General features: G+C 39.5%; 1 protein-coding gene across 2 annotated transcripts; it reads left to right on the forward strand.

Moving 5' to 3' along the window:
• The first annotated feature begins 6896 nt into the window (after positions 1 to 6896).
• On the forward strand, positions 6897 to 12020 carry LOC119302943 (ruBisCO large subunit-binding protein subunit alpha-like). Of its 2 annotated transcripts, none has more exons than XM_037580004.1 (8): positions 6897 to 7569; positions 8302 to 8460; positions 8538 to 8745; positions 9062 to 9207; positions 9459 to 9765; positions 10128 to 10378; positions 10577 to 10777; positions 11206 to 12020. In XM_037580004.1, the coding sequence occupies exons 2-8, from the start codon at positions 8446 to 8448 to the stop codon at positions 11512 to 11514; spliced, it is 1437 nt and encodes a 478-aa protein (XP_037435901.1). In that variant the 5' UTR covers positions 6897 to 7569; positions 8302 to 8445; the 3' UTR covers positions 11515 to 12020. The 2 variants fall into 2 exon arrangements, with proteins under 2 accessions (XP_037435901.1, XP_037435900.1); XM_037580003.1 differs by having other exon boundaries at positions 8339 to 8460.
• Positions 12021 to 12239: the final 219 nt, after the last annotated feature.

The raw sequence follows: 12239 nt of genomic DNA on the forward strand, positions 1-12239 counted from the left end.
CGAAAAGACAAAAAAACCATCTAAAAAGCCAAAAACGCGTGTGGAAAAATAAAAAACGAATCTATCATGTAGTTGAATAGAGCCAATCTTGTCTGAAAGACGAGGGGTTTTATTTATCTACTATTACCTCCTTTTCGGTTTATAGGGCTCAATTTAAAAATCTTACCGACCAAAATAGATGGTGAGTGGTGGAACAATTTTTGTACTCTCTCCTTACCGGTTTATAGGACTCAAATCTGAAATCTCATCAACCAAGGCATTTTGTGATTGGAGGAATGTATCTCGTACTTTACAAAATTACTCAAATTAAACTCATGCATTAATTTGGATTAATTGCAGTGCATGCATGCTTGGCCACTAGATGAGTAGGAAAATTACATGCATTGGTGTGTTCCTTTTTAATTCTTGCATGCAAAGATTTTAATGCGCCTCGAAAACTAAAAATGAGATAGAGATGAGCCCTTTAAATTGGAAAAACAAAAAAGTTGAAATAAGCCATATAAACCGGAAAGAAGGGAGTAGTTTGCAAAACCACTCAATTAATGCATTTGTTTTCATTAAAAATTGTGTTTACCAATGCATTAATTGTAATGCATGCATGCATAAAGTACATGCATTGGTCAATTCTTCTCTTAATACTTGCATGCAATGATTTATTGCAACTTGAAGTCTGAACATGTGATGGAAACAACCATATTGAGACTTATAAAATGGGAAAACTAAAATTTTGAGATAAGCCCTATAAACCAAAAAGAAGGGAATAGGAAGGTAGTAATATAGAATATTGTCATATGCATGACACTAGTGTATGTTACTTTCCACTGTGCCTTGGGCACCACGCCTATGAGTTTTGGATACCTGGCCTAGGTCTGAAAATTTGGAACAGTTCACCTTGTCGAACTAGCACTTTTTGGTCTAGAGCCTAAACAAAAAGAACCAGGCAGCTCTGAAGGAGGCTCCATGCCAGGCAAGACAAGCTAACTAAACTGCCTTTAAAGCTAGAGTGTTGACTTCAACATCAGTCACTAAATTTTACCCCGAACTAGCTTCTTTCCCAATACCTCGCAGTCCTATAGTTAGGTCGGTCGTAATGGAGAGTATCATATAGTAGTATCATGCATATATATGATACTAGTGTATGATACTACATCCGTACTGCATAGTATCATATGTTAGTATCATGGATGACTCCATTTACTGCCATGCATGACACATAGTAGCACAACATTTAATATGATACGATATTATGGTATGATACACAACCTTTTTTTATTTAATTCTATAACAACTCAACAAGTTGCTTAGTTGGCATGCATAATACTATCTATGATACTCCCATTACGACCAACCTTAAGGTATACCACTGAGCCCTCGTTGAGTTTAAATCCCGCAATTTTCCCATGGAATAATCAAAATGGTTGTGAGTGTTTGTAGATTACAGGAGAGCTTCACTACCGGGAGTCTACCTATTTCATGGTTGGTGCGTTCTACTTCTTACAGGTATCCATGTAATCAATCAAACGTCTTGCCGGGCTGGGAGATTCTATGCCATGTAATCAATCGCACATGTGTTTGATTACCTAACTCGTTTCTCCGTCTTAATTGAAGATATATTTGGTCATGTGTGTGTTAGTTTAGGTTCGTTCAACTTGTAAGCTTTATCTTAACTTTCTTTAAATGCATGAGGCTCTCTAAAAACTAAGTGACTGGAATATGGTGTGATTATCAGCAGTAGAGAAGTAATGAAGGGGTTTTTTTTTTGCGCAAAGGTGATGAAGGATTTCTTCGGCAGCATACATGCATGTGACCAGACATATATTCACCCAGGCACTGTCCGCAAATGCGGGCGTGTTCGCGGAGGGTATGATTAGGTATATGCGGCTATAGATGCTCTAATGTTTGCTATCCGAACAAAAAACTCTAAGGACCTACTTTATTAATTTTCTATCCAAACAAACTTTCCTGTAAACACGTTTTTCATAAAAAGAATAGCAAAACTGGTTTTCCTAAAAATGAGCTAAAAACACGTTTTCTATAATCCCATCACTAACCCTATCCAAACAACCACTTTGCCATGATGGCAAAAGGACTTGTATTTTCTGTAATCCAGTGTGAAAATGAGTTTGCAAACACATTTGATTTCCTGAGTCCTCATAATCCTACTCAAACTGCCCATTTCGCTTGATGTGGACATATACACCTTAAACACATGCATATTTTATCAAGAAGATCGACTGAGCGAGTAGTCGGACTATATCGACACTGCGTTTATACAAAATTGGGCTGCTTGGTCTCTCGTCTTATATGCATGATGATATATCGTACTTTATTGCAAGCACTGTCTTTGTACCACATAAGGAGTGGAGGTGGTAAATCAAATTCTTCTGCTGCACATGATTATGAAGTGCCCCTTCTTAGTATCCAACTACCATAAGTTTTTTGTAGAGGCAAAAGCACTGACGGTACATCAAGTTGCATAGGATAACCACTTTGATGCGTAAAGTTGAAAAATACATCAAACTAGTGCTCAAACTTGTCTCATAGTGCAAATACGGTGCAAAATCCGTTTGTAGACGAAGCTGGCACCTACGTGGCGTGCCAGCATGGCACCTGGCCCACTACTACGACTAGATCATCGCATTTTTGTGAAAACCGCCCTGAATTAATACTAAATTTGGTATAAAAATTTTCCAGAACAGAACTATGCATCTCTATACACTAGTAGAAAATAGGGCTTTCGTTCGGGCCAGATAAGCCCATTAGTCCGGTTCAGTCACGAACCGGGACTAATGTGAGCATTGGTCTCGGTTCGTGGGGCTAAAGGCATTAGACACGAACCGGGACTAAAGGGTGCGATGCCCTTTACTCCTTGTTCGTGTCTCAAACCGGGACTAAAGATTAGACCTTTAGTCCCGGTTGGAGACACGAACCGGGACTAAAGGGTGCAATGCCCTTTAATCCTGGTTCGTGTCTCAAACCGGGACTAAAGGGTGCAATGCCCTTTAGTCCCGGTTTGTGTCTCAAACCGGAACTAAAGGTCCCATTTTCAACCCCCCCCCCTCGCCCCCGGGATAGCCTTTTCAGTTTTGTAAAAAGCAAAAGAAAATGATAAAAACTTCAAAAAAATAAAATTCTTCGAGATGTAGTTATATTACTACATCTACTAGTTAGAAAAATTAAAAAACTTAAATTTGGACATGTTTTGCAAAAAAGTGTCATGAAAAAGTAAAACGACTATAACTTTTGCATACGATGTAAAAAACGTATAATATATCAAAATGTTCAGCACGAAAATCCGCATCCGATTTTGACGGCCTTTGGCCTATTTGCAAATTTTTAGAATTCTCAAATTCTAAAAGGAAAAAAAGTTATACTCAAATTTCAGTTTTTTTTTGAATTTTGGTTAAATCAGGTCAAACTACTTATTCAATAAGTATTAGTGTTACTAAATAATTATTCAAGAATATTAGTGTTACTAAATAATTATTACAGTTTTTTTGAATTTTGGTCAAACCTGGTCAAACTATGGTCAAACTACTTATTCAAGAAATATTAGTGTTACTACATAATTATTCAAGAATATTAGTGTTACTAAATAATTATTTCAATTTTGGTCAAACTATGGTCAAACTACTTATTTAAGAAATATTAGTGTTACTAAATAATTATTGTTTTTTAGAATAATAGTTTCAAACTCAAACAGTGAAACGTGTGACTTCATGCTCAAGCTAAACTCCTGAGGGTTAATAGGATTGACATCTTACTATTGTCAGAAAAACAACAAGTGCAGACTTGGAAACGAGAGGGAATAAAACCCGGAAGTTAAGCGTGCTCAGGCTGGAGTAGTGAGAGGATGGGTGACCGGACGGGAAGTTAGATAGTTTGGAATGATGAGGGGTGATTAGAGCTTAGAGGTTAAATAGAGCAGTGATGAGGGGTGATTGGAGATTAAATTGAAAAATAATTCAGAAATTTGAAAATCAAAAAAATTACAACCCAACCGGGACTAAAGGTGGAGCTCCAAAGAACCGGGACTAAAGGCCCTCCTGCCAACTGCACTAGCCACTACGCTAGAGAACATTTCGTATTGAAACAATATCGAGCTTAATGTTGTATAACTGAACACCCTGGTGGGGCATAAATGGACATAGTCAGTGCGGCCCATTTTCGATATGTTAGATATTTCCTATTTTAGATATAAAAAATGTAAATTATTATTTTATAAAATATTCATACCACTACAATAATATAAATGATTTGAGGAACTACTATCCTGTCACACAAGGCTCGTACTTATTTTTTCCATGCAATTTTTAATATTATTTTCGTTTAAAAGAGAAAATATTGTCTTAAAGCATCAACACATACTGTACATAAATATATTTGATTGAAAGCATGAGCATTTTTTAAATTATATGAACATTTATGTACATATTAAAAATACAAATTTTCGTTAATATATTTTTTAGATACATGAAAACTTTTTATACGAATATTTTTATAAATCATTATATTATTTTCTTTATATGAATAATTTAAAAATAGTACTACATGAATAGTTCCCGAAATTATGTGATCATTTTCTAAAGTCAGTTATTTCATTACTAGGTATATTAAGTACTACACACGAATATTCTAACTTACTTGTATTACTGTTATCATAATTTACATATTTTGGGAACTAATTCAGGGGTTTCTTTCACAAAAATGTGATGCCCCAGTCAGTGACAGTGGGCCAGGTGACATGGTGGCACGCCGGGCGCGGACTACGTTTACAAACGGATTTTACACTGTATTTGCACCGTGAGGCAAGTTTGAGCACTAGTTTTATGTATTTTTCAATTTTGGGCCCCAAAGTAATCATCCTATGCAACTTGATGTACCATCAGTGTATTTGACTCTTTTTTGTAACAAGAAAGATAATCAAAAACACTGCCGAATAATCAATTAATTTAAAAATGATCTTCATTGAAACATGCCAACGATCAATGCCAAGCAATATAATGCAACTTAGGTGTACACAGTCTAGCATGTATATCCTAATTAATGATATGGTCGTGTGCCATATCAAATAAATGATCAATTACTTTAACTCGGAAGTTAGAATTATAGAAAATCAAGGGAGTGTAGTGTGGAGATCCAGTGTAACCGTACATTTGACATTCTTAATGTAAGAGACTGAACTCTGAATATATCAAGAGGGCACACAATAAATATACACGATGAAAAATATTAGTCTACAATGAGAAGTCTAGATGCTCCGGTTTCACATCCTACTCTTAGCCATGATGGCAAAAGGACTTGATTTTCTTGTTATCCAGTGCGAAAATGACTTTGCAAAGACATCTGATTTCCCTAGTCCTCATAATCCTAGTCGAACTACGTATTCCACTTGATGTGGACATATACACCTTAAAACACACGCATATAATCTGCAAAATCGAACGAAGCGAGCAGTCTGACTATCGGTATTTGCGTATATACACTTATGAGTAGTAACATAGACTAGTAAAATATGTATGTTACTAGTCTAAATTACTCACCACTATGACTAGCCTAACTATGACCCATAGTGCACCACTGCGTTCTGGTGGTCTGGCAATCGGGCATACTAGTAAGGCGCATGTTCGTCGTGAGTCTTACTTCCTTTTCTTCGAGCCTTGTGTTGCCTCGTGGGTTGTGAATAGAACAATGTATTGCCCAACATGCCTCATATGTAATGCCTGCGGTAACTCCAACACCATGGTACCACAACTGTGCTTCTAAAATGGGAGCTCAACTCTCACCAACAAGGTCCCATGTTTATAGAATCATCTCGTGTCACATGCGACCACTTAGGCTTGAGGGTGTATTTTTTGGCACTAAAATCGTACTCACGAGTGTCCGTTGTATGCTCATTTTTCCATGTTAGTTGTTAGTTACACGGTTACACTAATGGTTTGAATGTACATTTTCTTTATTCTTCTCTCAAACTATGGTAGACATGTGCTTCGGCCTTACAATTTTTCTCTCCATGTTGGTTGAAACCAATCCCATATTACTTTAGTTTTAATAATCTTCATTGAAAGATGGCAATGATCAATGCCAATGCATATTAGGTGTACATAGTCGAGCATGTATATCTTAAGGATATAGTCATGTACCATCTCAAATAAATGATGAATTAATTGAACTCGGAAGTTAGAAGCATAGAAAAAAATAGGGAGTGTAGTGTATAGATCCAGTGTAAACGGTACATTTAACATGCTTAATGTAAGAGAATGAACCTTGAATCTATCACGTGGGCACAAAATTAATATACACCATGAAAAGAAATTAATCTATGGAGAGAAGTGAAGATTCGACAAGTTTTCTTGCTACCTTTAGCCATGATGGCAAGAGGACTTGCATTTCTCGTTGCTCGGTAGGAAAATGACTTTGCAAAGACATTTGATTTCCCGAGACCTCATAATCCTACTTGAACGACGTATTCCACTTGGTGTGGACATATACACCTTAAACACATGCATATTATCTACAAATCGACCGAGCAAGCGGTCGGACTATCGACACCGAGTTTATACTAAATCAGACTGCTTGGTCTCCCATCTTATATACACGATGATACATCGTACTTTATTGCAAAGCACCGTCTTTGTACCACATGTGGATAGGGGGTGGTAACTCAAATTCTTCTTCTACACATGGATTGATGTACCCCTTCTTCATGTCCAACTACCAATTTTTCATGTGAAAGCAAAATATTCAAAAACTCCGCCAAAAATTTATAGATCGAAAATGATCAGGTCCAACTAAGAAAAATGGCTGGCTGCTTGTTGTGGCCCAAGGCCCACCACCACCAGCCTAAATTATTTATTTTTTCCCTCAGCAATCGAATTGGTGGAAATCCCCTAAACCTCAAAAAACCCATATCTCTCCGTCGCCCACTCTTCTCCACTGACCACTCCGCCGCCGGCATCCCCCGGAGCTCCACTCGGTCGCCTCCCCCTCCTCCGCCCGCCGCCCCCCCACGGCCGTCTCGCCATTCCTCTTGTTTCCGACCATCTGGACTCCCGCCGGTTGCTGCGACGAGGTTCAACGCGCACCGCACGCGGTCGCCCCAATCCACTCCTCCCCACCCACTTCACGAGCGCCGGCGCCGCCTCCCCTCGGTGCCAGGCCCTGTCGCAGCCGGTCCCGGTGGAGGCGCGGAGAAGGCCCCACCTCTTCCCCCGAGGCGACGCCTTCTTTCGTCCCCAAGCCGCTGCCGCGCACCTGGGCTCCTCCCACCCTGTCCGGCGGCCGGAGCACTCTCCTCGACGCCGGGGCACTAAATTCTTGCTCCCACCGCCACCACCATGCCTCTTACAACAGCCTCCTTCGCCGCGCCCCCTTGCTCCTCATCCTCCTCCTGGCCGCCGCTACCCAGATGGCCGTGCCGGCTACACAGGCCGGCGATGGTCTGCCGCCGCCGCATGGCGGTGCGGGCGGACGTCAAGGTCATATCCTCCGGCGAAGCTTGCCGCCGCGGGCTCGCCGCCGGCATCCACAAGCTCGCTGATGCCGTCTCCGTCACTCTCGGTCCCAAAGGTGTGTGATTCTTTTGCTTGCTTCCTTCCTTCTTGGTCAGATATATCACTGTAATCGTACAATTTTTTCTGTAGTATTACTTGTGGATAATGTTTGCTATGGTGTATAGTCTAGAAATATAGTGCGGTTGCCAATTGCCACGGATGGATTCTTTTTCCCCTTTTTATTGGAAACTGGTACAAAGGTGGAAACTGTTTCTGTCAATGTTCCTGTTGAGCCCTAAATTGATTCTTATCTTTGGTAATCCGCACAAGATGTTTGAACATTCAGTTTGTGTCGGGAGCCTTTTTCTTTTGGCACAATTTAGTCTGCTTGTGTAATTGTTCTCCGGTTTTGTATAAACATTTGTCATGCACTCCCTACTTCCGCATTTTGAAGAATAGTCCAAACTCCTAACCTTAAACTGTTGTGTCAGTATTGTAACTGCCATCTTGCAACTGTAATGTTCTTGCGAATTTGATAGTGAAATTCTAAATTCTAAAGCTTCCAATGGATCGTTTTTGCTCCTTTTATAATATATACATTTCATAAAGATTTTATCCTCTAATCCAGTGTACTAGTGGATATTGCAAATGAACTGAACACACTGTTCCTGTGATATAGGATCACCAAATTATGCTCTCTGCCTGCTTGCTCTTCCTTGTTAAATTTGTTACCACTTTCATTGATATAGATGCTGTTCATGTTGTTGGGATCATATATGCCTGAACAATTTGTTTTATTGTCTTGTAGTGCTATTGATTGCTGAGAACATAAAGGTTTGCTGCAGGGAGGAATGTTGTTATTGATCAAGATGATGTTCCTAAAGTAATTAATGATGGTGTCACAATTGCCAAGGCTATAGAACTTCCTAATTCACTTGAGCATGCAGGGGCCATGCTACTTCAAGAGGTACAATGTTCAATGTTTTTACAATCATAAATTTCTTAATATAACCGCTTCTTATTCATTGCAAACATGTCAAACAGATAGCATCCAAGACAAACAGTACTGTTGGGGATGGAACCACAACAGCGATTATTTTGGCCCGAGAAATCATCAGCCTTGGCTTATTGGCCGTTGCCAACGGTGCTAACCCAGTTGCTTTGAGAAAGGGCATTGACAAAGCTGTTCATGAACTGCTTGAGATCTTGAAGACAAAATCTATCCCCGTGAGTACAAAGGAGGATATAAAAGGTAATCTTCGTCTCCTGGGAAGTCCCAAATCATGGATGGAAAAACACCAAAGAATAAGAATGGAGAAGCAACTACTGGACTTTGTCTGATATCTGCCCAGCAGATTATCATAACTAAGCAAAAATGGTGTATGTTCTCTATACTGAAATGGAACTGCACCTTACAAATTTGAAGTAATAAAGGGATGCAGACCATCATGTTGTCTTTTTATTTCTGTGGACATTCTGTAATTGTGGAATGAAATACGCACACATTCAGTTCAAATGTTGAACAGTCAGATTAGTCATCTTGGTAAATCTTTAAATTTTATTTTCAGCTGTAGCATCAATATCAGCTGGCAATGATGAATATGTTGGCAATCTCATTGCGGACGCATTGGAGAAGATAGGTCCTGATGGAATAATCAAAATCGAGTCCTCATCTTCCATATATACTTCAGTTGAGGTGCAGGAAGGAATGAAGGTACATTTATGTGGCCATAAAGCCCCTCCCTCACTCTCCTATGAGCTGTAACTATATTAGATGGTTTTTTCTTTTCCAACAAAGCATGGCATCATCTGAACACATAAACAAAGGCCATGTAATTTGAAATAAATTAACATTCCAAAAAGTTAACAATCTCGTAGAGATTTTTTGTTACTTGAGAAAACAAATATATATCGGCAAGCTCAGAAGGGATAATTATTCAATGATTCTCTGTCTGATCCCTGCAGATAGACAAGGGTTACACCTCACCTCATTTCATCACAAATCCAGACAAAGCAATTGTTGAATTTGAAAATGCTAGAGTGCTTTTAACTGATCAACGGGTGAATGAAATCCAAGAGATACTTCCTTTGCTGGAGAAGACCACGCAGTTGAGTGTCCCTTTGTTGATTATTGCCGAGGATATTTCGCATTCGGTGTACTCGACCCTGGTTCTTAACAAACTGAATGGTTTGCTAAATGTTGCGGTTGTCAAATGTCCTGGTTTGGGAGATGAAAAGAAGGCTATTCTCCAAGATATTGCCATTATGACAGGTAAACTTGTAGATTTACTATTGCTAAGCTCCCTGCGTTGAAGCTCTATGCTGCTAGCGTTATTCTATCCATTGAAGTTCAGATTTTTGTCTTTATCGTTTGTGATATCTTTGCAGATTTTGGTATTTTTTTCTTTCCAAAAGCTCTTTTTCATACATTTTTATCAGTTGCTTTTCCCCTCTAATGAATGCTAAGATGAGCCTTTTCTTGTATTTGGTATCTTCTTTATAACTTACATTTATGGTGTGTGGCTCCATAAGGACTATACTTTAATTTTGCATTTGCACGGTGCATTGCTTGGAAATTATCTAGTTATATTTGTGCCTGACTACAGCCTAAGTATTTTTTCTTCAATTGAGCAGGTGCAGATTTCTTTGTTAGTGACCTTGGTTGGGGTCTTCAAGCAATTACATCTGATCAGCTGGGTATGGCTCAAAAGATCACTATCACGAGTGAATCTACAACTATAATTGCACATCCCTCTATGAGACCGGAGATTGAGGCTAGGATTATGCAACTAAAGAAAGATCTAGAGGAGACAACAAGTGCCTATCTGAAAGAAAGGTTTTCTGCAAGAATTGCTAAGCTCTCCAGAGGTGTAGCAGTTATCAAGGTGTGTGAGCCATTCACTAGACTACCTACATTCCAATAGTTCTTCGTACTGAATGATGTTTTTTTAGCTTGCCGCAATCATTACATAGAGTTTCAGGATGCAGAAGTGCATAATGCAGAAATCATTGTAATTGTGCTATTAAATTTGTCCCCTGTTCCTCTCTTTGTGGGCATTTGAGGAGTTTTTGGTATTATTCAGGTAGGGGCAGCCACTGAAGCTGAACTTGAGGATAGAAAGCTGAGAGTGGAGGATGCGAAGAATGCAACTTTTGCAGCCATCAGCGAAGGCATCACACCTGGTGGTGGTGTAACATATGTTGAACTGTCAAAGCATATTCCTAGTATCATGGATCTTGTGGATGACCCGGAAGAGAAGATTGGTGTAACTATTGTGGGAAAGGTAGGTCATCCATGCATTTACTCTTCTATCTTTAGTGTGAATACTGTGGGGAAGGAAGGTTATCCATATATCTTCTCTGCAATATGGTTGCCCAATCATTGCATTCACCGCTGATTTTGTGTAAGATGTCCACTTTTGCGAACCTAAACATCATAACTAAGATACACCCTCAGATACCTGTTAGTTGCCGCTCAGATGGATGTATCTAGCACTGAAATACGTCTAGATACATCCGTTTCAGTGACAATTAGTACCAATCGAAGGGAGTATAGAATTTGCTAGTCAGTTATGGTGACTGACGAGCGTAAAGAAGTATTTGTTCAAAGTGCTCACTCATTAGAGCACTTGTAACACTTTTGTACTTATCCAAATTACATGCATCTATCGCATATCATCCTAACTGTAAAATTTGTGAAATGCTGTTCCAGGCACTCCTTGTCCCTGCCATGACGATAGCTCGCAATGCTGGTGCAGATGGTTCAGCTGTCGTAGAGAAGATTCTTGAAAGCGAGTGGCGAGTTGGGTACAATGCGATGACTGACAAGTTCGAAGACCTTGTTGAGGCCGGCGTGGTTGATCCGTGCCGGGTTGCAAGATGCGTGCTCCAGAACTCTGCTTCTATCGCAGGGCTAATTCTAATGACCCAAGCAATGATGTTTGATAAGATAAAGAAGAAAAAGTCGCCCATTCCTGAAATTCCAGGCCTCCCGCCGTTGCAGATAAATCAAAATGCTTAGGTCTGAGCAATTCTTATCCTGTTACCAAAGAAGGTTTCATAAATGTGAAGATCATTTTACTCTAAGCTAAGAACGGAGTCGGCGGTAAAGGACAGCTCTTCTCACGATTGTCTACAGCAGTGAATGGGCTCAGGAGGTTAGTCTGAAGGGGGTGGGGGTGGGTACAGCACTTCTCACGAGTGTCTACAGCAGTGATTGTCTGCAGCAGTGAATGGGTACCATTGATACCAACTATAAGTAGGCTTGCTCTGTTTTCATTTTAGTACTGTTTATTTTGTGGGGTTCTTTTTCTTTTTAGTACTGTTAGGTGCAGCATTTTCATTATCTCTCTTTGTAATGGTGTTAGTTGTTAGGTGCAGATTCTGCCCAAACAGAAAATATGTTAGGTGCAGTATTTTCATACCTGCACAATATTTTTGTAGTATGTAACATAGTATGATTACAGTGGCAGAACTTCTTGTCGATTCCCAAATGTTTAAGATGCTAACTCTTGTCTGATATGCTCATCATGTGTGGCCCTTTGTTTGATACATAATGAAATTGGTAAAATCAAATGCGCTGCCCTGTGTTTATAAGCAAGAGTTTGCTGAAGTCAAGTAAAATGTTTGGTTGGTAGGGGTAGTTGGGCAGGGAGTTTGGACCCATCGATTTCAACTGTATTATGTCGTCTGTACCAGTTTGTATTGGTGTGATGTGCAATATTTTTCCTATATGCCGGATTTTGG

The sequence above is a fragment of the Triticum dicoccoides genome, chromosome 5A, assembly GCF_002162155.2.
Source record: "Triticum dicoccoides isolate Atlit2015 ecotype Zavitan chromosome 5A, WEW_v2.0, whole genome shotgun sequence".
Taxonomy (NCBI): Eukaryota; Viridiplantae; Streptophyta; class Magnoliopsida; order Poales; family Poaceae; genus Triticum; species Triticum dicoccoides.